The sequence below is a fragment of the Syngnathoides biaculeatus genome, chromosome 2, assembly GCF_019802595.1.
Source record: "Syngnathoides biaculeatus isolate LvHL_M chromosome 2, ASM1980259v1, whole genome shotgun sequence".
In the NCBI taxonomy this organism is placed as follows: Eukaryota; Metazoa; Chordata; class Actinopteri; order Syngnathiformes; family Syngnathidae; genus Syngnathoides; species Syngnathoides biaculeatus.
Window position 1 is genome coordinate 33,412,233 of NC_084641.1, and position 27,888 is coordinate 33,440,120.

At 44.1% G+C, this 27,888-nt stretch overlaps 2 protein-coding genes across 10 annotated transcripts in view; one reads left to right on the forward strand and one right to left on the reverse strand.

Annotated features, from left to right (window-relative positions):
* Positions 1–35: 35 nt before the first annotated feature.
* On the reverse strand, positions 36–26,747 carry klhl17 (kelch-like family member 17). Of its 7 annotated transcripts, none has more exons than XR_009792315.1 (13): positions 26,392–26,505; positions 25,503–25,651; positions 23,892–24,156; positions 22,957–23,078; positions 22,662–22,883; positions 18,985–19,393; positions 18,734–18,878; positions 17,466–17,633; positions 17,278–17,366; positions 17,119–17,192; positions 16,845–17,026; positions 13,982–14,334; positions 36–400 (listed from the first exon to the last, which is right to left on the reverse strand). XR_009792315.1 is itself a non-coding variant. In XM_061801673.1 (13 exons), the coding sequence occupies exons 1-13, from the start codon at positions 26,420–26,422 to the stop codon at positions 14,106–14,108; spliced, it is 2,007 nt and encodes a 668-aa protein (XP_061657657.1). In that variant the 5' UTR covers positions 26,423–26,505; the 3' UTR covers positions 12,013–14,105. The 7 variants fall into 7 exon arrangements, 5 of the variants coding, with proteins under 5 accessions (XP_061657657.1, XP_061657675.1, XP_061657642.1 ...); XR_009792316.1 differs by lacking the exon at positions 36–400 and adding an exon at positions 12,013–12,246; XM_061801673.1 differs by lacking the exon at positions 36–400 and having other exon boundaries at positions 12,013–14,334; positions 18,985–19,198; positions 19,277–19,393.
* The window catches only part of noc2l (NOC2-like nucleolar associated transcriptional repressor), a 28,059-nt gene continuing 26,150 nt past the window's right edge, over positions 25,980–27,888 (forward strand). Inside the window, exons 1-4 of one of the 3 annotated variants that reach the window (XM_061801598.1) lie at positions 25,980–26,113; positions 27,118–27,246; positions 27,325–27,508; positions 27,590–27,818. In XM_061801598.1, the coding sequence (XP_061657582.1) occupies positions 25,980–26,113; positions 27,118–27,246; positions 27,325–27,508; positions 27,590–27,818 (676 nt within the window). The other 2 variants (XM_061801614.1, XM_061801605.1) reach the window with 2 other exon arrangements.

Genomic DNA, 27,888 nt, shown 5'->3' on the forward strand with positions numbered 1-27,888 from the left:
ACAGAGCGACAATGAAAGAGATCATTTTAATATGGAGAGATTAAGAGTTGCCTTCCATTTAATTTTCCGAATTAAAATTCACAATAAAGCTATAAATTACATCGAGTTTCCAACCCACAACTCTAAGAATACATTTTCCATTCCAAAGAAGGAGTTGATGAAATGGTATCAGTACTGTATGTCTTATCAGTTGTCGGACAGGTGTGCTTTCTTTATGTGTTTTTATGTTCTTCTTTGTCGGTGTTTGCGGCCATTTTAGTCGTAAAATCAAACACATGCAGCTTGTTGCCGGCTAACAAGTTGGACTGGTTGTAAAACGGATGCTCCTGAGGCACCAACAGTCAATTTCGCAGTCTCCAGCTTTATTGTTCTCCGGATCTTCTGTATTCGTCTCTGCAACCTGTGACGAGGTCAAATAAATTAGATTTAATCAGCAGTGGAGCCGACTGATTCAGCTGCTTGTGTGCTAATATGACATATGACATCAGGCTAACTGTGAGATAAGATTAAAATGAACCTGGAAATCTTTCAACATTATGTTTAGCACACAGGCTTTGGTATGCATGATGTCAGTGCGTTTGATGAAATATTAAAAAAAAATAAGTTGTATGAACAATGTACCAACTTAGATGAGCACCAGAAAAATGCAAGAATGCCTTTAAAATAATGGCCATGTTTTATATTTTGGTTGTTTTTCCTCATGAATGTTCATCAGAATTCAGTGAAAATAAATATTATGTGTCAGAATTATGCATGAATTGCAACAAAAACAGTTGAAACCCCAGATAGATAGATAGATAGATAGATAGATAGATAGATAGATAGATAGATAGATAGATAGATAGATAGATAGATAGATAGATAGATAGATAGATAGATAGATAGATAGATAGATAGATAGATAGATAGATAGATAGATAGATAGATAGATAGATAGTGTGTTGAGATGTCATCATAATATGTGGCCCATCATGGAAAATGATGACAGTGGGCCTGGTAAGACATGCAGCCGTCACGGTGACTCAAACATCTACAGCACTATTCCTCACAACTTCACGAGCATTCCATAAAATATTCCAGGGGTTTCCTAGATTAGGTCAACTCAGTTATGTATTCAAAGTTTGAAGTATGCTTCATCTTCCAGGGGAAAAAAAGAGGCAACAATGAAGGAGACTTTTACTAAGCCATCTGCACATATTGTACTAATCCAGAGAAAATGTATTTTATTTTTCTATCATGAAAATGTACCTAAAATTTCTTTTAAAATATTTTAAAAATTCTCAACACAACAGAAATGAAATAAATTAACGCCAGAGTGCACATTTTCTTTGTAATCTGAAATCCTCCCTTGTCCGTTTCAAACCGAGGCTCTGTTGAAGCTGCTTCCGTGTGACGTCACACCAAGGCAACCCAAGTAAACAATGGCTTCCTACATAGGCAATCATACACGCGAGTGGGATCTAGAGAAGATAGACTGCAGTGATGAAGACGTTTTTATGGAATATGTAAATGCTACTGGCTTCTTGTGCGTGCATAAGAGATCACACAGGTTTCCGAAGCAATGAGTGTTTATTGAACTCCAGAGTGAGCGGTTAGACATAGACTGCCGCAGGTATATAACTAAAACATAGATAAGGGGCCCAACCCATAACGCCTAGGAGAGGTGTATGCCTCAACTCGGCATAGTGACAAACAACCAATAATCTACAGAATGCTCTGTGGAAGAGATAGGAACTGAAGAGGAGGAATTTTCTTATTCTTCCCATGTTCGAAAAACATCCCATGCGGGTGTAATTCAACCATATATGTTCGAACCGGTGTGACGGTCTGAGCATTGAATGCATCACAAGGACGAGATTCTGCGAGTGCTAACGAATTTGATGTGGAACTTTGCAGCCATAACACAGACTGGTAGGTGCCTCAAGAAATCTACCTACACCTTGTTGACGAAATAATCAAATTGAAACACGTTTAAATGTCTGATGCTGCTTGCACACAACAGTGAGTCGTTTGTTGTTGTTGTTGTTGTACTAGGGACTGAGTAAGCATAAAACAAAAATTTAAACCCTCGGTATTGTTCTGCGTTTAAAGATTTAGCCCCTATTTTAAATAATGCACTTAACACTTGAGAGCACACACTGCCGTAGTAGAATTTCAGGAAGACCTCAGCATCAACAGTACAATAACTTTATACAGTGTCCAAATGTCATCACCTCCTAAAGATCACATGGATATAGATATTAGCTGACATATACAGTATATCTGCATCAGAATTTTACTTAAATTTAAAAATAGGTAAATACTTGTCAACAATTGAACATATACATACTTATTTGCTACCAAAGCCAAGTGAAAGCTGTACCAGATTTTCAAGGCAGTCCTCCGTGAAATGCTTGGAACATATTACTGTCCAATTTGATTTGTAAGTCCAATGCACCCACTTTGTCTTCACAAATATATTTTTCAAGAAATTGTGAAATTTTGCTCAATTGGTCTGAAAAAAATGTTACTTGCTAAATATAAAGGTGGCATGGGGATCAACAGGTTAAATCATTTATCTCTGTCATCGTGGGTTTGATCCCAGGCTACGACTTTCATGATTTCTCCCCATTCTAGCATGGTTTCCTCTGGGCACTCCAGTTTCCTGCACATTGATTGCCAACCAGTCCAGGGTGTAGCCCACCTTTTGCTCTGTGACTCATGAGGATAACCAGTTCCGAAAATGGATGGATGAATACAGGGGCATCACTCGGTTTTATGGATTGGGGTTTTGCACCACCCAATGGAAGAAAAAAAAAAGTGGACCACCAGTACGGTATTTAATCCTCCCCATAAACACATACTGTAATTTCTTGTGTAGATTTAATGTGTTTTTTCTACACTTTAAATTATCAAAAGTCAATGAAATGTATGGTATGTAAGCATTGTGTCACGATGCGGGGCTCAAGGGTGGACCCAAATGCACGACTCCAGAGACAGCAGACAGTACAGAGGAAACCTTTATTCGGTCCGAGGTCTGAGATCAGGTAGACAGTCCAAACAATCCGTAGTACCAGTACGAATGGGCTTACAAGGGTGGTCAGTGGACAGGCGTGGGTCGGTGCACGGAGATCAGAAGTCGGGAAAGCAGGAGTGCGGGAACGAGGCATGAAGAGCAACGATCTAGCGGAGTATCTGTCGTCCCCCGGGTCCTATATGTACTGGGTCTAATCCGTGGTCATGAGGCGCAGGTGTGCACCTTCAGATTAGCTGGCCACGCCCAGCCCTGGCTGGAATCCAGGAGCATGACAGTACCCCCCACCCCTCAACGGCCGGCTCAGGAGCATTAGGGTGAGCCGCGTGAAAGTCCCTGATGAGGGAGCGGTCCACGACGAAGCGGGAGGGGATCCAAGAGCGCTCCTCCGGGCCATATCCCTCCCAGTCCACCAGGTACTGGACCCCCCTTCCTCTGCGGCGGGAAGACAGCAACCGGCGCACAGTATACACCAACCCACCGTCGACCATGCGGGGGGGATTTGAGCGGAGGAGCCAGCGACGACGTGCGATTCGGGCGAAGTCTGCTGACGTGGAACGTAGGGTGCACCCTCATCGACCTGGGCAGTTTCAGCGAGACGGCGACCGGGTTAATAACCTTGGAAACCGGGAACGGGCCAACGAACCTGGGAGCAAGTTTGCGGGATTCCGTCCGCAGCGGGAGATCTTTGGTGGAGAGCCACACTCGCTGTCCCACTCTGAGCTCTGGTGCGGCCCTTCTCTTGCGGTCTGCTGCGGCCTTGTAGGCGCTGCTCATGCGCAGCAGTGTCCTCCGAGCTGCTTCCCAGGTCCGTTTGCAGCGTCGCACCACGGCCAGGGCTGACGGAACTGGCGAGTCTGTGACCAGTGGAGGAAACAGGGACGGAGGGTAGCCATGCACGACATGGAGTGGAGCCATACCTGTTGAAGCGGAGGGTAGAGAATTGTGGGCATACTCCACCCACTTGATGTGCTGGCTCCACGTGCTCTGGTCCCTGGATGCCAGACATCGAAGACCGGTCTCTAATTCCTGGTTAATCCTCTCAGTCTGGCCTTTAGACTCTGGGTGATGACCCGATGTCCGACTCGCTGAAGCGCCGATGAGGTTGCAGAACTCCTTCCAGAAACGGGCGCTGAATTGCGGACCCCTGTCCGAAACGATGTCCTGAGGTAGGCCGTGGTAACGGACTACCTCGTCTAATACCAACTGGGCTGTCTGGCCGACGGGATCTTCGGAAGCGGCACGAAGTAGACCATCTTGGAGAAACGGTCCACTACGGACAGCACCACTGTGTTCCCTTGTGAAGGCGGCAGGCCGGTGACGAAGTCCAGCGTGATGTGTGACCACGGACGAAAGGGGATGGACAGGGGTTGCAACTCCCCAACAGGCCGTAGGCGGGAAGTCTTATTGGCAGCACACACCGGGCAGGCGTTGACGAACTCCCTTACGTCCTTGCTGAGATTAGGCCACCAGAACCTTTGTTCGACCACTGAACGCGTCTTCGCCATATGCGGGTGGCAGACCGTCTTGTTGGTATGGGCCCAGTTGATGACGTCTCCCCGCAGAGATGGGATGACGAAAAGGCGGCCCGACGGACAATCCGCGGGTGGCGGTGTCTCTCCCAGGGCCTCCTTCACCCGCGATTCGATCGCCCAGGTGAAACCGGACACGAAGCACCCCGCTGGCAGGATAGTAGCGGCGTCCGAATCCGTGCGCGCTCCCTCGTGTATCCGCGAGAGTGCATCCGGCTTGCCGTTTTTGGAGCGTGGGGGGAAAGACACCTTAAAGTGGAAGCGGGTGAAAAATAGGGCCCACCTGGCCTGACGGGCGTTCAACCTCTTCGCAGACTTCAGGTATTCAAGGTTCTTATGGTCCGTGAAGACAACGAACGGTACTTGCGAGCCCTCCAGCCAGTGCCGCCACTCCTCCAACGCGCTCTTGACCGCCAGCAGTTCCCTATCTCCCACGTCGTAGTTCCTCTCTGCCGGGGTCAACTTCCTAGACAGGAACGCGCATGGGTGGATCCTTCCATCCCTGGGACTCCTCTGCGACAAGACTGCTCCGATTCCTGAATTCGATGCATCCACCTCCACCACAAACTGGTTATCTGGGTCCGGAACAATGAGAACGGGCGCAGTAGTGAAACTTGCCTTGAGCCTGCTGAAGGCCTCCTGGCAGGTCCCGGACCAGTCGAAGGTGGTATGTGGCGAGGTGAGCGAATGCAGAGGAGCGGCCACGGAACTGAAGTTCCTTATGAATCTCCTATAGAAATTGGCAAATCCCAAAAACCTCTGCACGTCCCTCCTGTTGGTGCGGGTAGGCCACCGCAGCACCGCGTCGACCTTCCCGGGGTCCATCCGTACCTCTCCCTCAGCCAGGACAAAGCCCAGGAAGGACACCGATGCCCGATGGAACTCACACTTATCCATATTCACGTATAATTGGTGCTGCTGCAGACGCCGGAGCACCTCTCTGACTTGTTGAATGTGAGAGGTTAGGTCTGCTGAAAAGATGAGAATGTCATCCAGGTATACAAAGACAGATCTATTCAGAAACTCCCGAAGCACGTCGTTAATGAAGTTTTGGAAGACGGCCGGGGCGTTTGTCAGTCCAAAAGGCATCACAAGATACTCATAGTGCCCTGTGGGGGTGTTGAACGCCGTCTTCCACTCATCCCCTTCCCGAATCCGCACCAGATGGTAAGCGCTGCGCAAGTCGAGCTTGGTGAAGATCCGGGCTCCCTGGAGGAGTTCGAATGCTGTAGAGATAAGCGGCAAAGGGTACCTGTTCTTGACTGTGATGTCGTTCAGTCCTCGGTAGTCGACGCAGGGTCGCAGCGTGGAGTCCTTCTTCTTGACAAAAAAAAAACCCCGCACCGGCTGGTGAGGATGAGGGGCGAATGAGTCCGGCTGCCAGCGAGTCCTCGATGTAGTCCCTCATGGCTTGATGCTCTGGTCCTGTTAACGAGAACAGTTTCCCTCTGGGAGGAGAGGTGCCTGGCAGGAGTTCAATCGCGCAGTCGTATGACCGATGTGGCGGCAGAGACTTTGCCTTAGATTCAGAGAAGACCTCCCGTAGGTCATGGTAGCAGGAGGGCACCGCGGTCAGGTCCGGGACGGTACTAGGTTCTGTTAGCTGAACCGGCGCGACTTGAATACCCCTGTCTTTCCGGACAGCGAAACAGCGACTGAGACAGTCCTCTCCCCAATTCTTGATCTGACCCGTGGTCCAATCTATGTGCGGATTATGTTCTTTGAGCCACGGGCTGCCCAAGATGATGTCGCTACTACGTGCGTTGAGGACATGGAAGCTAATACGCTCCGAGTGAGCGTCCGGGAAGCTCATACGTAGCGTCTGAGTGAGATGTGTAACCCGACAGAGGAACTTGCCGTTGGCGGCATAGGCGTGACGAAGACGTTGCGTGGGGAAGGTTGCTCCCCCCAGCTCTTCGACCACGCGGGGATTTATCAGGTTTGCCACCGACCCAGAATCAATGAAAGCCGTCACAGTGCATGAACGGGAGTCCGTTCCCAAGGTGAGGTGAAGAAGGGACCTCCCTGACCCCGCCGCGGTGTACCGCACACTCACCGGAGTAGAGATCCTGATGTCAGAGTGCCCTGGTCGAGTCGGGCAGCGAGCGATCAAGTGTCCCAAACGCCCGCAGTAAAAACAGCGTCCCTCTCGTCGCCGACGTAAGCGCTCCTCTGCTGAGCCGCCAAGCCCCTCCACTTGCATGGATTCCGATGAAGCCGACAACACGGGTGGCCGGGAAGCGGAAGCAACCGGACTGCGACTCTCCCTCTCCTCCTCCCTCAGGCCCTCCATCTGTCTCTGCACGGTGAGGCGCTGGTCCACCTTGAGGGCCAATGCGATGAGGGAGTTAAGCGAAGGCGGAAGATCCATGGCCACGAGGTGGCCACGGATCTGTGGGGACAGTCCCTCGTAAAACGCGTCATGGAGGGCTTCCTCATTCCAACGGCTCTCGGCAGCCCGAATCCGGAACTCAATGGCGTAGTCGGACACGCGGCGACGTCCCTGGCGAATTGTCATGAGCGAGGACGCCGCCTGGCGTTCCGGAGCCGCGTACTGGAACACCTGGGTGAGCGCGCAGACGAAGCTCGCCCATGAGCGGCAGGTCTCCGAGTTACGGCTCCACTCGGCGGTGGCCCATGCCTCCGCCCTCCCTGTCATGTGGGAAATGACGAAGGCGATCCGGGAGCGGTCCGTGGGAAAAGCGGACGCTTGCAGCTCAAAGTGGAGATCGCACTGCGCCAGGAAGGGCTTGACGTTACCGGAGTCGCCTGAGAACCGCTCTGGTCGAGAGAGCGGAGTGATGGCGGCACGGGGAGGCACAGGAGCGGCCGCGCTAGCTTGGGAGGCTAGCCACGGTTCCAGCTGGGCGCAGAGCTCCTGGATCTGGTGAGTCATACCCTGGAGAGCAGCTTCTTGCTCACCCAGGCGTTTGCCCTGCACTTGCAGCGCGCGGCGAATGGCTTCAGAGTCGGCTGGGTCCATGTTCTGGCTAAATCGTTCTGTCACGATGCGGGGCTCAAGGGTGGACCCAAATGCACGACTCCAGAGACAGCAGACAGTACAGAGGAAACCTTTATTCGGTCCGAGGTCTGAGATCAGGTAGACAGTCCAAACAATCCGTAGTACCAGTACGAATGGGTTTACAAGGGTGGTCAGTGGACAGGCGTGGGTCGGTGCACGGAGATCAGAAGTCGGGAAAGCAGGAGTGCGGGAACGAGGCATGAAGAGCAACGATCTAGCGGAGTATCTGTCGTCCCCCGGGTCCTATATGTACTGGGTCTAATCCGTGGTCATGAGGCGCAGGTGTGCACCTTCAGATTAGCTGGCCACGCCCAGCCCTGGCTGGAATCCAGGAGCATGACACATTGGGCCAAATGGATTATGCTGCCATTTAGCGGTTATAAAAAAACTGTACTTTCATTCCAAAATGCTACCACCACCTAAAGGTTATGTAAAAGATGTAGACTTCCATTCCCTGTACCTTCATATTTTCTTTAAAGAATTGGACCCATCTTACGAATTATGCCTGGGCAATCAAATAGATGAGCAGAACTGTGTATTTCCTCATTTTGTCAAAAAAAAGTAGGGCAGCGAATTTCAAAATAAGAGCAAGAAAATTAAGAAAAAGTATTACATGTTTAAATCCAGAGTTTAGCTTCAGAATAATTATTTTTTAAAAAACACGATATTTCATGTTTTGATCATATGAATAGAAGCAAAATTATCAATCCGTTTTCTTAGGCGCTTATCCTCACATGGGTCGCGGGGAGTGCTGGAGCCTATCCCAGCTGTCAACGGGCAAGGGGCGGAGTACACCCTGAAATGGTTGCCAGCCTATCACAGGGCACAGAGAGAAACAGCTGCACTCTGAATCACACTGAGGGTCAATTTAGAGTGTCCAATTGATGTTGCATGTTTTTGGGATGTGGGAGGAAACCAGAGCGCTCGGAGCAAACATGCAAACTACACACAGGGAGGGCTGTGATTGAACCCGGGTCCTCAGAATTGTGAGGCCAACGCTTTCCACCCGAACTACCGTGCCGCCAAGCAAAATTATGCATTGTATAAATGACTTTTATACTGCATAGGTTGAAGGGTTTTCCAGGATTAGGAGGTCAATTTTGAGGGCGCCCATTATAGATGGCAAATTACGGTACTTTTGGGCGATTTAACACTATTTTAGAGGGACTGGATGCCCACCCCACCCTCCAAAAATGGACAGATACTGTAAATAATGTATCTTTGGCCATCTATCTGTGCCAGTGACATACAGTGACAGACAGACAAATGAAGGCTCTTTCTTTCACTAGATTACAGAGAGCACATAATTTACATTTGTGAATAAATTCAGGAAAGAGAGTCATTATTTCAGTCTATATATGTTTTCTAGCATTTTTGTGTGCCATGAGATTTTTCTCAAGTGAAATATGTACATCGACTCAGTAAGGGTTGGAAAAGACAGCAAAACTAAGTCATATCCATGCCACATAATGAACGTAGTATCTGTTAAGTACATTTTATTTTCTAATAAATCAACAGTCATTCCCAGCTACATTCTACAGTACATGCCCACAACATACGACAACCTCGACCTTGTTTGGTGTAGAATGCTTTGGATAACAAGCTGTTCCTTTCATCCATTTCTCTTCCCATCATCCTGACAGGTTGACCTTGCTTTCATCTGTCCAAATAATCTAATTCCAGAATCTTTGAGGTTTTTTTTTTTTTGCAATGACTCTTTGATGTGTATGAATGGTACCTGCTCTTTCAGCATCTTAATGCTTTTAGCGGATGAGGTCTTTTTAAAATATTTTTTTTTCTTCCCTTGTAATAATAATATGATCTTATCCCTATTCAATTACCTCACTCAAATGTCTAAATGAATAACAATCATCAAATGGCTCCATAGGATATCACCAACGGAACGATTTAGAATGTGTAATTACACATAATGTAATGGTTGGAATGATGAAAGAAGTAGTTATTTAATAATAAAAAATTTTAAATCAATAACAGTGCATAGAAACAATGATAGAATTCTGAGTCCCGGTAGTGGTGTTCTGGAAAAATTTTTGCTATCAAGAACTAATGAAAAGACATTGATTATATTATACTGACAGAATTACTATCAATCCATCCATCCATCCATCTTCTTTGCCGCTTATCATCAGAAGGGTCACGGGGTGTGCGGAAGCCTATCCCAGCTGTCAATGGGCAGTAGGCGGGGTACACCCTGAACTGGTTGCCAGCCAATCGCAGGCCACATAGACAACCAGCGGCACGCACAATCACACCTAGGGGCAATTTAGAGTGTCCAATTAATGTTCTGTGTTTTTGGGATGTGGGAGGAAACCCAGGGAGGCACAGACAGAACATGCAAACTCCACACAGGCGGGTCTGGGATTGAATCCGGGAACTCAGAACTGTGAGGCCACTGCTTTACCAGCTGAGCCACCGTGCCACCACAGAATTACTAATATTCAATAAACTCATGGTGATTATGCGGATACATATATGTATATTAAATATAAAAGTGCTGAACTTCTTAGTCAAACTTAATGTTATTAAAGCTTCACTGAGGATCTGCGCCAACCGTGGGATTGAGCATTGACGAAACCAGGCAAGATTGAACATGCTTATGTCATATTACCCAACATGAACAAGTTGCTTTAGTAATACATTGCATGTGTTTGTTTCATTATGTGTCAAACCCCTTTCTTTATTCAGATTTTCCGATTGAATCAATAAAATCCCGATCTCACTCCCTCCATGTGTGGCAGCTTCAAATGAGGAGTCGATCCCTGCTGCTGATCCAGACTCAGCGGATGTAAGCAACGGTGCTAAAGTCGCACCTCGGCCCACTAAAACGGGGTCTCGGTATGGGAGCCCAAACATCAGGTGTCCAGCGGAGGGTCCGACGTGCCAAAGTTCTCACACGGGACCAACATAAAGGAATCTTAATTGGACCCTGGCCTCACTTTGAAGGCGAGATCAATCGCTGTCAGTTTAAGCATTCCTCAAATTGTGTTTATTATAATTTCTCGCAATCGAGAAAAATTTGGGGGTAAAAGTCCAATAAGCATGTTGAACTTTTGAATTTTGAAGTATTTATGGGAGTGAGGTATTAGGGGGGTAGCCAAGAACCAGCCACATGAAAAACTGTTTACTCATTTTTCCCCCAAAATATTCCTCACCAATCTGCACGCTGTATGACAAACGGCAGTCTACTCTAAGAATGTACTCCAAAAGGGTGGCCTCATTACCCCCTGCCACACACAAAACCTTGGGAAATACACACACACATATCCATCCATCCATTTTCTTAGCCACTTATCCTCACGGTCGCGGGGGGTGCTAGAGCCTATCCCAGCTGTCAACGGGCAGGAGGCTGGGTACAACCTGAACTGGTTGCCAGCCAATCGCAGGCCACATAGAGACAGACAACAGTTGATCTCACAATCACACCTAAGAGCAATTTAGAGTGTCCAATTAATGTTGCATGTTTTTGGGATATGGGAGGAAACCGGAGTGCCCGGAGAAAACCCACACAGGCACGGGGAGAACATGCAAACCCACACAACACTTTCCAGCTGCTCCACAAAGCCGTCACACACACACACACACACACACACACACACACACACACACACACACACATATATATTTATGAAAATTAATATGAGACTATAAATGCTTTTATGCCAAATAGTTCTGCAATAAAATGTTTTTAGCAATGGTCTTATACAAAGTCATGCATTTCTAAATGCATTATTTCAAAAGATGAAACAAATTTAGCTTTCAATTTACATTTTTGTCTTCCAATAATTGTGAGGCTGGAAACCTCTTTTAAAATTCATATATGTGCAAACAAATATGAGCGCACGTGTATTAAAAAATGTATTATTAAAAAAATATAGACTGCAGTTTGCCACTTGTCTGCAGGCTCATAAAACATTCTGTATCTATTTTCTTGAAGCAACTATTTGAAATCTAAACACACTGGCAGCATTGCAGTCATGGAGCAACTGTTGGCACATTTTCTGCATATAAAGTACAATTAGATTAGATTAGATGGGACAGACAGACAGATAAAACAGATATCTAGATAGATGGATAGAATTTTAGATATAGCTCTTCCATTAGATATGATTCTATTATGAAAGTGTTGCGACAGGTTGCCTGTATTTTTGTTTACGTCTGTTTTGATTTAAATAAAAACGTGTGCAAGGCAAGTGAGGTTTTAGTAAGGGTCAAATGAGAGTGCTCAGCTGTCTGCATAGCTGACAGTAAAAGGAGACCATGTAATGTTGTATTAAGTGAGCATAGCAACATAAGGTCGTGGTTTTCACATTAAGATGCAATATTTGAAAGTGTGTGGCTACAATCTGCTGATTTAAGGAATTAGATCTTGTCTTCACCTTGTGTCACTTTTGGAACATCTTTATTTCACTTTTTTATTGCTCCATTTACAATAGTGCAAAATTGAATAAAGTTAAAATAAATAAACATTCACCACATACAAGCAAAGCACAAATAAAATAAAAAAAAGTTACAATCACATTCACATTGAACAACATAGATTCACTGTACCGTCTTCCTATTTACATTTGGATCTGCATGCCGTATGTGGGATTTAGCCCACCGTAGCAGTTCCATTAGACGTGTGCAGGTTGATTTGAGTGGATACACTCTGACAACAACTGAAAAATGAGGTAGAAAAAGAAGTTCTTCAACATAACAAACAAAGGGCAAAGTCTCCTGATAATTTACGTAAGTTCCATCTAGATGATGCACGTTCAATACTGGCAATTAAAAAGTACATCCACAAAAGAAATGTTAAGGTTATAATATACATCCATACTTTGTAGCAGTAATTAATAGGAGTCGGATTGGTTCTATCTAGAGAGTGTCAAATACAAGACAGAAAATATGTGGGGGGCAGAATGATCATCATACATCTCAGCTGCATTCAACTTTAGTCCTGCAATCCATCTTTGCATGCTGCTATCATTTCATTTTATGACAAAGTTCTCCATGTGCCCTTGTGGTATTTAAGTCACATCATTATCATACATGTGGCAGTGTAAAACGGAAAAAGGTGGAAAAATAGCTATATCAGTTTATTGTCGCTTGTGTAGAACTGATTTTGTATCAATTGTTTCTTGAAGCAAATGAGGCCAACATGAGTGCACCACTCTGCTGCAACCAGCATAGGCACTGTTGAGCATGCTTTAAAGCAGTTAGCACTCAATACATTTTGACTTCAACGACGGCAAATTGAGCTACAGCCGAACAATGACAAGTCCTCCGAGCATCGTTTTTCTGCTCATAATGACACGGGCGTCAAAATGGAAATTCTGCAAACCCCAATTCCAATTAAGTTGGGAAGTAGTTTAAAAGATAAAGAAAACAATACCATGATTTGCAAACCCTTTTTTTAACCATAACTAACTTAACCACAACAAAGATATTTCTTGACCAAATGCATTGTCTTAGTTGTGTGTTCAACTGCATTAAGGTTGAAAATGGTTTGCAAATTATTGTATTCATCCCGATTGCATTGGAACTGAGGTTCGTACTTTCCATTGATATCCATAAAACAACATTATTATTGCCAATTTTACCCATCATCCATTAAAGTCATCAGAATGTCCATCCCTCGTGGGAATGAAATGAAATTCTACCAAACTAATCTAGGATACACTCTCAACACAAGCTTTCATGCTTGATTATTTCCATAGATGATGTCCACATCACATATACCATAAATAGAATGAAGCACTCTTAAATAAGTATCTCATCTCGTTTCTTCTCTGGACATCTTTAAAGTTAAACATTAATATTTTCACATCTTTATGAATACTTTAAAAGTCCTCAGATTTTTTGGGGGGGGGTTTCTTTTTGTGACATAAAACTTTTTAATTCATTTAGGCACCAGGGCTCGGCTGGTCCTGCGTTGTGTTGTTCATGCTGTCTCACAGTGTGCGTTTAGAGTGTGGGGCATTGGGGTGGGGGCTAACATTGCATGTTAGTGCCCCCTAGCGTGATATTAACAGCACTAACTCATTTTAGCCTCCCACTTCGGGAGTCACTGCCAGCCGTCGTTAAACATGCACAGTTTGTTACAAGCAACCAACGTGCTACTGCAAACGCTACATTTTAAGGTGTTGGCAAATAAGGTGCGATTTAATCAAAGGCTGGTCAATCTTCATTTGGAATATGTTTATACTCTGGAAGGGAGGGAGCTTGGTTGTGAATTGGGCAAGTTGGACACTAAGGCAAACTGTTCAATTTCATTGAACAAAATAGACCTTTGGGGCGGCAGTAGCTCAGTCGAATTCAGTGTAAATCTGTCGTAATTCATATTTTGATTATATTTTTGCAACCAATCTGTACCAAAGTGCTAATAAAAACGGCCAAGAGCCGCAGTCATACCCGTCCCCTCTCCTCGTGTTCTTCCTCCTCCTACTCCTCCTCAAACCGAGGAGTTACGTCTCTTCCCAGAACCGGTCTGGGGTGCAGCATTGGAGGCTGAGGTCGACCAAGCGATGACCCCGTGTCAAAGGCTAGTGGAGGACACCGAGAGAGTTGGCGAGGACGGCGGCGGGAAGTTGAGCAGCTCCAGCACAGCCACGCCCACGCTGCTGCGGCGCGTGAACATGCAGGAGGCCGCCACCCACTTGTTGCTGCGCGGGTTGTACTTCTCGATGGAGTTGAGACTGGAGCTGCCGTCATTACCTCCCACAGCATACAGCCAGCCATCCATGGCCACCAAATCGTGAGTGCTCCTTCGAGGGACAAACAAAATCAACCGAATAGTAGCGGCCTATAATAATAGCTGAAAGTTAACATACAAACACACAAACTATAATCCCCAGAAACATGAATACGCGTGATGAGCCCAATTTAATGTCAACTACAGGGTGTCCGGCCTGTCACAAGAGCTGGTGAGATAGGTCTACCCAGCAGTTATCCAATCAGTACTGTGTACCTCCATCACAGTCTGGTTTGAGGCAAACTCAAGACTGCAACGGACAATCAAAACCACTGAACGGATTGTCGCCACCACGCGAGGACCAGAACAGGCAGGATCCGCATCCTGGCCACCAGCCCTTCCAGTTCCTTCCAATGGGAAAGCTTGTTCCGCTCTGGCAATTAAGTCATTAAACTCTTGACTAGCGCACCAACTATTTTTCTGCCTTGTGCCATGGTAGGACACTCACTCACATCCTGTTGGTCCAATCAGTATTAGTATTAGTAATATCCATCCATCCATCCATTTGCTTAGTGGCTTACCCTCACAAGGGTCGTGGAGAGTGCTGGAGCCTGTCTCCATGTGCCCTGCCATTGGCTGGCAACCTGTTGAGGATGTACCCTGCTTCCTACCTGTTGACAGCTGGGATAGGCTCCAGAACTCCTGCAACCCTTGTGAGGATAAGCAGCTAAGAAAATTAATGGATGTCAAAATACAAATTTATGTCAACAAGGCCTGACTGTAACAACATGCCAGTTCACTGGTGATGACTAGAAATATGTATCGAAATATGCTGAAATCATCACAAAAAATAAGTAATTATAAAACGAGATTTTTTTAAAACTGATTTTTTTTTTAATCCACACTGGCACATATTCGGGTCAAGAGACAGATTAGATATCAGCACAGGGTGACATGTCTTGAACTGTAAATTGAGCCTCCCAGCAACTGGATAATAAAAGCGCTTCGCACCATGGTTTATTCATGGGGCTGCACTTGCTCCTACTACATTCTGACTAACACAAAGGCAAGCGGGTCTCTGAGCGTGTGTGTGTGTGTGTGTGTGTGTGTGTGTAAGTGTGTTTGGAGCGGATCGAGCGAATTAGCTGACACATCCACTAATCCAAGATGGCTGCACCTCAGAAAGCCACTGCTCCGAGCTGATCTGCTGCATCTATATTTGTCCGAGTATGTGTGCATGCAACTGCATGAATCATCGTACACAAAAACAAGTGAGGGATAAGCCCGTTTAAGGATTTAAGAGAACATCCCTAAATGAAATGTCCCAATAATGTCAAGTCAGTACAGCAGTCATATTCTATATTTAATTCATTAGTAATGTGCCGGGTCGGTGGAGCAGCTGGAAAACGTTGGCCTCACAGTTCTGAGGACCTGGGTTCAAACCCAGACCCGCCTGTGTGGAGTTCGCATGTTCTCCCCATGCCTGCGTGGGTTTTCTCAAGGCACTTCGGTTTTCTCCCACATCCCAAAAACATGCAGCATTGATTGGACACTCTAAATTGCCCCTCGGTGTGATTGTGAGTGCGACTGTTGTCTGTCTCCATGTGTCCAGCGTTTGGCTGGCCACCAATTCACGGTGTACCCCGCCTTTCGCCCGGTGACAGCTAGTATGGGATCCAGCACTCCCGTGACCCTTGTGAGGATAGGAGGCTAAGAAAACGGACAGACGGATGGACAGATAGTATTGTGTCACATAAATATTGCAAAAATGTTGTCATTATTGTGGTAAAATACAACAAAGTTGTAAATTCGGTCAATTATGTGCATAAATTATGTCTCAGCAGCCATGCTATACATTTAATCCTCTCTTTCAACTCTGTAGTTAATTTTGATAGTTGTTTGATTGAACTACTGAGCGACTAATTTGTGAGGAAATGTGATGTGATTTTGTAATACTTCATAAACTCTAAACTGGTAATCTCATGACCAATAAAATAGGACATGAACATATAATTTTGTGTCAAAAAAGTAATTTTACCAGAATAAGGCCATATTGTATACAAATTCTAGAATTTATCGAATTTCATGGGAACAGTCTTAATTAACTTAAGGAGAAAGATTTTATTTTTATTTTTAAAGGTTTAAAGTCATAGTATGATTTAAAGTAGTAATATTACAAAAATAAAGTCGGAAAAAAATAAAATGAATTCATACTGCAAGAGCAAAGTAGTTTATCATCAGACAACTGCACAGGACCAGCATCAGTATAAACGGTTTGTGATTGCGCACATGCAATGAAATCACCTTTGTTGGAATTGTGAACTCATCCAGCAGAAATGTTTATAACAAATATTTAATGATAGTACCCAATGAATAATGGTATATTACATTTACATTTGTTTGAAAGATTTTGACATTCACTCAAATTCTTCTCAATTGAACGTTTTTCACCTCATCATTTTAAAGATGTTTTTTTTTTTTATAGTGGCCACAATAGTCCTTTGTTGTAAAGTTTGCTTTTCATCCAAGATGCCCCTTGCCACGTTAACATTGTTCTACCTTAATTTGCGATTGCAGACTAACCTGCGGATGTTCATGGCAGACACGCTCTCCCAGGTGTTGGTCTTGGAGTTGAACCTTTCCACAGAGTTGAGGCAGCTGGTGCCATCATTACCGCCTGCCACATACAGCATGCCGTCCAGGACCGCCACACCGGCACTGCTGCGTCGACTCAGCATGTTGGCAATGGGTGTCCACGTGTTGCTCTGGTCATCCGATCCAACAGTTTAGAAATGCTCATTAATTCATATTCATCCCGCAAATTCATCCGCTTTTACCATGTTGGAGCAAAAAATACCTGCGGATCGTACTTCTCCACTGTTGCAAGATGTGAGGAGCTGTCATAACCACCAACTGCGTACAAGATGCCATCTGGAAGGGGGAAAGTCAGCAGAAACACTCAAACCTAAGCAGTTGAGCATCCGTCCGTCTTGATGTTACGCAATGAAGCAACTACCTAGAGTTGCGACTCGAACGTATCGCCTGCGCGTGCTCATGGCAGCGATCGAAGTCCACGTGCTGGTCAGAGGATCAAAACGCTCTGCACTGTAGAAAGAGGGAGGACATTTTTTAATACGTCTACAAAAGACGACTAAAAACAAATGTAACCGAACCATACTAGTGTGTGTGTGTGTTTGTGGTCACCTATTAAGACATGAAGCTCCATCGTAACCCCCAGCCGCATACAACAATCCATGCAGGACAGCCACACCCAAACAGCTCCGTCGCGTTCCCATGGAAACTTCAGGCTGCCAGGAGTTAGTGATGGGGTCATATGACTCCACCGTTGCCAGGTCAGAGGTCCCATCATACCTGAATCACAGTGCACAAATGAATAGAAAGTACCTTTTTATACTGTAGAGCAGGAGACCAAACTTTTATAATCAAAGGACACACGTTGCACGGGCCATCAAGCTAGTATATACTGTTTTAAATATATTGTAGTTAGTCTTTTTGAAAAACTCCTATGGCACAGCTTACTGTTAAAGGTGATGAGGAAAACTAGCAAGGATTTTCCTGAATTTTGGGATAGGGTTCCTCCCAGTATTAGAATAGATCTGCTCCTGAATTGAGCACCAGCACAGATCCACACACTGAATCAAAACAAGTAATCTGTAGTAGACTGCCAGTCAAAAACCTGTCTACCTGGGGATCAATAATATGATAAGTTCACAAATCCGACATTGACACAGAGAATATAGTGTAGCAAACCATTTTTCCCTATAAAGGCAATTTCTGAGTGGTAGTAGTACTGTAGGAGTTTTGAATGTGCATGTTGTAAACCCCAACATTTTTCACACTACCATTCTGCCCCCTTCGTTAGTTAGTTAGTTAGTTAGTTAGTTAGTTAGTTAGTTAGTTAGTTAGTTAGTTAGTTAGTTAGTTAGTTAGTTAGTTAGTTAGTTAGTTAGTTAAAGTGTTGTGGGCAGCTCCAAATGTTGTTTGTATTTTATGTCATGGGCTGCTAAAATATTGACAGCTGTCCCCAAATGGCCTGTGGCCCAGACTGCCTGTGCTACAGAGTGACAATGCTACATGAATGACCAAAATGCAACACAAAGAGAAAGCAACGGTGTGCATGACTTGTATTAATGTTATCATTTACATAAAGATTGTGACCATTTCATGATCACTTTCCAAAAATCCCCAAAACCCCAAAAAACAAAACACACGTGTTAAGTCATCTACTGAAATTCTTTTTCTATGGTGAGTGATGCAATCAATCTGTCTGAAAATCAAATGTGCAATCAAAATACAAGCCTAAAAAATTGTTACTGAGAATAGTTTAGAGGGAATATTTTTTCTCGGCAGACATTGTTTTTAAATCCAGAACAATTAAATAAGTGGCATTGTTCCCAGCATTAGAGACCCTTAAAGTGACAAGATGGGAGGAGCAGCAAAGGTGAACACACCCGCCAACAGCATACAGTCTGTTTCCAATGGCTGCCACACCCACCCGGGCCCGCCGAGTGGACATTGACGCCACCATGTGCCAGCGGTCTGTCCTGGTATCGTATGCCTCGCAGTCTCCGTGAATGGCGAACAGACTTCCCCCACCTAGAGGAAAAAAAAAAAGTACCCACCACACATACACACAACGATCAAGCAACACTATTTGGGTCATTTTAAATTGATTTGATCATCTTGAGCTTTTGTCACTGACCAACAGCAAAGAGCACAGGACTGGCGCCCTCACAGCGGCGAGGTCGTGTCCTGCTGTTGTTGAGCACGCCTCTCTGCTCAGGCATCAGATGATACTTGAGAGCTTCGATTAGAAGATCCTTGCACTCGGAGTGATGACGCACTAGCAGCTCCGTGTCCACGTTGCTCATCAGGAAGTCTCGCCTCAGCAGTGGGAGCCGCACGCACTTCATCAACTGACAGGACCGCAGAATTTTGATAGGTTGATTTGTAAGATTACAGTCAGAAACCATATCGGGTGAAATGAGTCCTACCCATGGAACATGTGGCCGGCGGCCATCTATGTCATGTTTCACCCAGCTCAGCACAGCCCGGTAGACTTCCTCTTCAGATGGTACATTCACATTGTCACTGGAAATCAGATCCAGGACCTGCAAGGAGAGGATTAAGTAACAAACATGATGATTAAAGAAACATGGGAAGAACAAAGCTTAACAACGCACCTCAGCCAACGCAAGTAAAACAATCGTGAGTTGTGTTTTCCATCCATTTTGTTAGCCGCTTATCCTCATAAGGGTTACGGGAGTGCTGGAGCCTATCCCAGCTGTCAATGGGCAGGAGACAGGGTAGACCCTGAACAGGTTGTCAGTCACTCGCAGGGGACATCGAAACAAACAAACAGTCGCACTCACAATCACACTGAGGGGCACTTTAGAGTCTGCAGTCAATGTTGCATGTTTTTTGGGATGTGGGAGGAAAACCCACGTAGGCACGGGGAGAACATGCAAACTCCACACAGGGAGGGCTGGGATTGAACCCGGGTCCTCCAAACTGTGAGGCCAACGCTTTCCAGCTGCGCCACTGTTCCGCCAAGTTATTTTTTGTTTCTGTAATCCATATTACAAATTGGTTCTAGTTGGGTTTATGTTAAATAAATGAGTGTGTGAACTTTTTTTGTGTATTGCAGCTGATGAATGATCACTGAAGAAATCAAAAGCCTCATTTCTAAGTAGGCAATATACACTGAAGAAAATAAGTATTTGAACGCCCTGCTATATTGCAAGTTCTACCACTTAGAAATCATGGAGGGGTCTGAAATGTTCATCGTAGGTGCATCTCCACTGTGAGAGGGATAATCTAAAAAGAAAAATCCTGAAATCACAATGTATATTTTTTCCAATTTATTTGTGTGATACAGCTGCAAATAAGTATTTGAACACCTGAGAAAACCAATGTTAATAATTGGTACAGCAGCATTTGTTTACAATTCCAGAGGTCAAAAATTTCCTGCAGTTGTTCACTAGGTTTCCACACACTGCAGGAGGGATTTTGGCTACTCGTCCACGAAGATCTTGTCTCGATCACACAGGTTTCTGGGCTGTCGCTAAGAAACAAAGAGTTTCAGCTCCCTCCAAAGATTTTCTATTGGGTTTAGGTCTGGAGACTAGGCCACGGCAGAACCTTGATATGCCTCTTACAAAGCCACTCCTTGGTTTTCCTTGCACGGGTGCATCTGATTCAGGATAATACATGGAGTGGAGGTGGACTTTTAAAGGAGGACTAACAGGTTTTTGAGGGTAAGAATTATAGCTGATAGACAGGTGTTCAAATACTTATTTGCAGCTGTATCAGACAAATCGTTTGAAAAAAATCATGCATTGTGATTTCTGGATTTTTCTTTTTAGATTATTTCTCTCACAGTGGACATGCACCTACGATGAAAATTTCAGACTCCTCCATGATTTCTAAGTGGGAGAACTTGCAATATAGCAGGGTGTTCAAATACTTATGTTCTTCAATGTAAAGCATGGCCTGCTAAAAACTATTTAGGGTAAAAAATACATCAAATCAACTACATGCAATGGAATCAACTGGCAGGAGTGAAGGCTTTAGCTCTCGTTCTCTAAGGGGTATTCCTGTATATGACTCACTGTTGACTATTTCCTTCCTTTCTTCCCTTACACAAGCTTTTGTATATGTATTCCTTTACAGTATTTGTATTATTTTATGCCTTTCACCACTCAGCATGCACGAAAGCCACAAAATCATTTCTGCCACCTGGAAGGTAATACGGAGTATTCACACATAATCATTGACATGTAAATTGAAGGCTTGGTAAACCTTGCTAAATTATATGAAAGACACATAATGTGTCTCCGTGGTACACAGACTGCTGCAGTTTGAGTGCTCGGCTGGCACTGTTCTCAGATTAAGACAAGGCTGGGTGGGTTTATTGGGCCAGAGCAGACAGCTGCTGCCTGGTTAGATGAGGGCAGCAGTTAGCACCCTCAAGTATACACTCATCCACTAGATTAGCCAGGTTTGGACGTTGCTTTTTTCAACCTGCAAAAAGACCAACCTAACCCATTTTTAAAGCTATGCACCCTCTTCAATATCCCGACCGGGTTGGCTCTGGCACTCTCCCAGAACAGACCCTTAAGAAAAAAAAAACTGTAAACATGCACAGCACACACAACCTAGCCATGTGTAGAGCTACAATATGTTAAATCTATTTCAAATGAATGGCAGCTACTGACGTGTATTATAGGACAGGTAATATTGTTTCCATTGTTCTTCGGTGATATAAAAATGTCATTGAATATTAAAAAAAGGAAATATTCAACATTTGTTATTTTTTAAAGAAAAGGGCAAATTATTATACTAGACCACTCATCATAAAAACATGACAACTGGAGAACATTATATCTATCCACATTTGTTGCCTCTTGTGACGGGCTCACAAAATGGGCTAGTTAAAAAAAACTAACCAACTAATATCTAATTTTATTCTGCCGTTATGCAACATAACCTCCATTGTTTTCATTAACTTTAGTGGCGCACTCACTACGCACTCAATAATCTCTTTTAATGGCACTGGGGGTGGACTTTAGACAAGCTGTTTGTCAACTCTTTCAATAAAATGCAAGAGAAGGCACAGAAAGAAGGTCGAATAAAATGCTAAATCACACATCCTTTGGCACTCTACACTATCACAACAACAGCTTTTCCCTTTTTTTTATTAGTAGTGGGACCTCCCTTTAAACTTGAGATATGCCCCGTTATGCTAATACCTTTAACCCATTACAGGCCATTTATATGCCAATATAAAATACTGCTTTTCTGTTATATTTGTGTCTAATTTACTTCATTGTTAGCATTATAGCTTTATTTGTTTCCTGGCTGGGAGAAAACACATTGTTCTACTGACTTATAGTAAGTTGAAGTTAATATAACCGATGGTCGGTTTAGACGTAGCATTATAGAATTGCAAATTACATTAATTCATTAGGATGACACAAAAGCACCCACAGTGAAAAATTAATACTCTTGATGGCTCAGAGAATAAAAAATTCTGTTGGCTAAACAGAGAGTGCTGGATGGAAAAGAGAACTTTTAGAGATGAAAACCTTGCTGCAGTGAACAGTTGCTGAATAGGCGTTGCCTTGGCTGACTTGATGCGGGAGATGAAATAAGTCAATGGCAGCTCGGTGGGAGAATAAAATTATTGTAACTGCGATTCATGAACTCAGCTGAGGAAGAGCACAGGTCTGCTAAAAAAAAAAAAAAGACTTAAGTATCACATTACTGTGTCACGCTCATGATCACACTCTCTGTCCCCTTCAAGAGTTTTGACAGAGTGCAGCCACAAACACAGAGGTTAGAATGCACCTTTGGATGCATTACTGCACCTACACTCACCTGTTTTAGTGGAAGCAGCATGAACTCCTCTGTCTTGGACACCTCAACAAAGTGCTGCAGGACATACTTGTGCGCCGACTTGAGAAGATCGCTGCAGGAGTGCGTGTCGGCGAAGCCTCGGATGCCCAGACAGTTAGAGGGGTCCAGCTGGCTGAGGAGGAACTTGCAGCAGGCGTCTCGCACCCCGTTGAGTTGCAGCAGGCTCGCAGCCGGAAGCAACGTCTAAGAAGGAATGGTAGGCGGAATCATCCCGAGTCTGTTCAATGCATAGGGAAGAATTGAATCTGTAGTTTACCTGAACATTACCCTCCCCAACCACAATCTCCGCTGTGTAGGCGAACTGAATGAGCTGTTCCAACGCCTGGGGGTCGATATCATGCAGTGTCACATGGGTCTGCCGACTCTCTGACATCTCATCTACGTGAGAGCACACAATGAGAGGAGTTACCATTCATCTGTCTACAGTACCACTTTTTCTATGCAGGTCAAAGCAACGATGGAGCCAGCTGACTCGAGATGGCAAGAGGTCGAGGGTAATCAACATCAACTTGGAGGAAGCCACTTCAAGCTGACATTCCCACCCAGAACCATTTTTTTTTCCGGTGAGCCAACACAGTTACTGCGCTATACTGATTAGTTGACTCAACTAAGGTGATACATCCTTCATTCTGGCATAGGTTTATGTTCTCAAGCCCAATTCTTGCTGTCTTTAGAATATTAATTATAGGAGTTGTAACGCAATGGAAAAATATAATTATCAATGCTGTATAACTTTGTTGTACATTCATGACACCGCAGAGAGAGGAGTAATATCAGAACAGCAGTGCAGCACAAAACAGTGATGTCATTTTTGCAGAAACCTGTCAGGTCACTGAAGGCCCATCACTAGTTTTCAAAAAAACAGCTGCACTGGCTTTAATTAAGCGAATAGTTAAACAGACTGAAAATGAGCTCATTAGTGACAAAGTTAGACCACATGAAGCTTGGTGTCTGAAAGACTGGAGGCCATTTTTCTAGCAGGGAGAAGAAACGTGAGACACATAATGCCACAGACCACCTGTGCCCCAGACAAGAAAAGGAGGCTGGAAAACAATAATGCTGACAACCAGAAGGTAATGCTTACTCCACTCCTGTCATCTTTGACATTAAACTTCAAAAAGAATTGAAAACACAAAGAAAAATGGGGCACAGGGTAGTTTCGGGGGGTAATGTGGACTGCACTGAACTTACTGGTAAACATGGCGTGGAAGTAAGGGCTGCAGGAAGCCAGCACCACTTTATGTGCCTTGATCTCTTTGCTGGAGACGTGGAGCACAATATCGCACAGCAGCCCACGCTGTCGCATCCTGTTCATGGACACGAAGGAGTCGTGATAGTGGCGCTTGGAGTTGTGCGAGATGCTGTGGCCGTCGCGGTTCAGAAGCTGCATGCCTCCTTCCATCATGGCGCCGGCTATGGCGGCCGTCGGCTCGTGCCTGTGCCGCACTCTGGGAAACTGAAAGAATGCTTGTCATTAATCATAAAAAGGTACAGAATAAAACATCCTTTGACATCTGTCTTCCACCTGAAAGCACTTGATTCATCAGCAGGTGTTAAGACAGCTGTCCAAAGCAATCACGGCTCTTTTTGTTACTGCTGTATTTCTTATGCTGACAGCTATGACAGGAAGTCTGTCAGCACAACAACGTTCCATAAAATCAAATCAAACTGTAGGCTGTCCGGGCACTCGGTCTCAACACTGATTAAAGCCCAAAAAAATAAAGTATTAGGTCTACAATGTAGCATACAGGATGTACATAATTACTTGAAATATAATTGGAAAGAGAAAAATGCAACTTGACAATGACCTTTAACAGAATACTCAAAGTTCCTGAAACTAATCACAATGAAGTCAAATAAACTTGTGAAATTCAGCTGTAATACCTAAACTCACCTGACACTTTTTAGATACATTTGAGACCTACCGAAATTCTCTGCCACAGGACTCGTTGAAGAAAAGGTTTTGTGAAAAGTGACTAAGGCTCACATTTGATTGACACTGTCACATTCATTATTACAGTATTATTGTATTATTATCATTATTACTGTGGTTGTTGTAAAACAGATCAGCATATTTATCTATCATTTTGCACATCTGGTGTCTCTTAATAAGAATACAAAAACTGGAAAAACACGTCAGTGTTATTGTGCATTTTTACACTTCTGCACATTATAAAACTTAATAACTCTTTGGTATTGTCAATCAAATCTGGACGATTTTTCAATGCTCTGCTTGCCCTAGCCTCATCATTATTTCGTGTGTACAGTTGGTGTTTGCTTTATTATTTTAGCTGGCGGAGGGGAGAACTCACTGGAAAAGATTACCCCCAGTGACCTTCTGAAAAGAAATAAGAACAAAAACAATGAATGGTCCAATGTCCATTAAAAGCTGAGCGCTCAGGCTGAAAGTTGAAGCAAAAGCAAACGACATATTTTGTTTAAAGTAGATTTGGTTTCTTGTGTTTTCACTCGAGTATGACACACGTCGTTTAACTCCGCAGGTGTCGGGCATCATAGCTTTAGGATGTCCATGTCTGCAACATCGGCTCGCAGCACACGCACATACTGATCAGGGTCTGCGGACATCTTATTTAAAATGCCCATGGAGCTCGCCAGCTAATCTTAAGGAGCATCCTCAAAGCTTTTATCCATCCTCGTGTTGGCAACGTAAATCCAGTACGTACTGCACTGTGCAACAACGTTTATAGTTAAATTAATGCATCACTCTGGAAACCTGGACCCTTACTATCCATAGAAAACACAAGTAGAAAAAGAGATAACAAATGAATATTTGGTCATTACCGGTAGCTTTGTTGCGGTTATATTTGCAATTCGTGTCTTTCCCGAAATGATGGAAGATGAGCCTGCAGCTGTTGCAGTCAGGAATGTTCGGAAATCGGCTACAGCGGTGGGGCTATCGGTCCATATTCGTCTGAAGGGTCCATATTCGTCTGAAGCAAAGGACACATTAAAGAAAAAGCCTGTTTTGTGTCTTGTATAGGATTGACGTCAATGCACAAAAAAATATGTATGGACGCTAAAATTGTTAAGGTGGAACGATGAGTGTCCCTTTAAAAGAGAGGAGCCGGTACAAAGTGGAGAGCTATTATTTTTTTCTCAATTATTAAATATTGCACAAGTAAGATTTATTCCAACTAAATATTCTTTGAATAATCGAAGTGCGGGTTAAATTTCGGTTAGCGAGGCTCGTTATATAATTTGAAATGAGGCGACCTTAAGTGAGCGCTCGTCCGACTCTGAGTCCGGAAGTGATTTTGAATGATACCACTGCGCTTGTGCAAAACACGTGGCCATCGTTTTGTCAGTTCCTATTTTCTCAACGCCGATATAATTTGTAGGCACACCCTCTTATATTTCATGCCTTCGGCTACGCTTAAGATAGTAGGGGAAAGGTGAGCATGCCATGTATATAAGGGCGCAAGAAAACAAACCGACACATCGTGCTTCATACAACTGTGTAAAAACACAACAACGGAAATGGGAATAACGTTTCAAAGATAAAACGTCGTTTTCAATGTTCTCTATTGATGGAACCTACGTGAGTGTTAAGAAGAAAGTAGGTATCGTAAAATTCAGTTCAAAATACGTCTAATTTCAATGCCCATGCATTGCTTTGATGGGAACATTGACCCTTTCAACATGGTCGCAAGACGGCCACGTTGGCTAGTACCTGTGGTCGCCTTGACGGGCGTTCCTTTCATGTCTCTATCTCGTGTTATCGCCAATATTTATTGTGCAACGCTGTGTTCCAAGGTTTGTCGCGTGTCTCGTTCCACTTAAAGCCCATATGTAGCGTCACGACACAACTCTAAATATTTAGTTTATCGTATTCGCCGAACGATTTTTTTCGCCCCCTTTGGAACAATACATTAACATTAACATCAAACCTGATAAATATTGTCCTGGGGACTTTGAGCGACTGCATATCTTTCAGGGAATTACATTTTTTTAAGGTATAAACAAAATTGAGCCAGCATCACCAGTTGACACTAAACCAAACAACCAACAGCACCGGGGTATTGTGGGTAATTGTGTGTCGGCGTCACGCGTGTCGTACAGCATGGCTGGGAAAAGGTGCGTCCTATTTTTTCACAAATTCTTTTTAGTTGGCCATAAATATGTTTTCTTGAATGATTTCGCCAGTTTAACCCTCAATATTTTAGTTTGGCAATGTTGTACAGCTGACGTGAAATCTTATAGCCCCAATGGTGGTGTTCAAGCGGGTAATGTGCTTTTAGCTTGAGGAAGTCCTTGTTAGCGGTGGCTAACAACAGTCCAGAGACTTGTTACCTGCATGCATATGAAATCTGCTAACCCTGCTATTTTTTGAAAACGGTGTCTGATACTATTCTTCCTAGGTCAACCTAGTTGATTTATAAATATATGTTTGTTCTAGGAAACTAGAGGACCTCAGTTTAGATGAGTTCCTCCAGTCAGGTTGGGATTCAAATGACGATGAGATTCCAGACGAAAACCCCGAGCAAAATGGACTGAAGAAAAAGGCCAAAACAAAACAGCTTAATAAGTAATGTAATAATTCTAATGGATTTAAATTTATACATTTGAATCTTTCAACTGAAACAATGATTTGTTCTCTACTTAGGGTTGAAAGAAAGCAGGGTAAAGCATCCCAGCACAAGGACCAACTGTCAAGATTGAAAAATAAAGATCCAGAGTTTTACAAGTTCCTGCAGGATAACGATCAGAAACTCTTGAATTTTGATGACACTGATAGCTCTGAGGATGAGGATGAGCAAAAGTACCACAAACTGCCATCCATGCTGGAGGTGAGACTGAAAGTGTGTGTGTGTTTATGATTCATACTTGAGTTATTCCAAATCTACAACAAAATCATTCTTTGAGTGCAGGAGGCCAGCGATGAGGAGAAAGAGCAGCCTCAAAAAGGGTCTAAGAAATCAAAGAAAGACAATGCCATCAATGTCACTGAAAAAATGATCCAAGACTGGAGAGCGTCTCTAAAAAAGGAACCTACTCTGCGTCTCATCAGAGATATCACCCAGGCTTTCAAGGCTGCTGTTGCTACAACTAAGGGTGAAGGAGATATCGAATGCCGATACAAGGTGGATGACAGTTCAGGTAGGACACTTCATTTCATCTGCCAATAGATAATGATCCAATATAATATAATAAATACAAGTGTAATGAA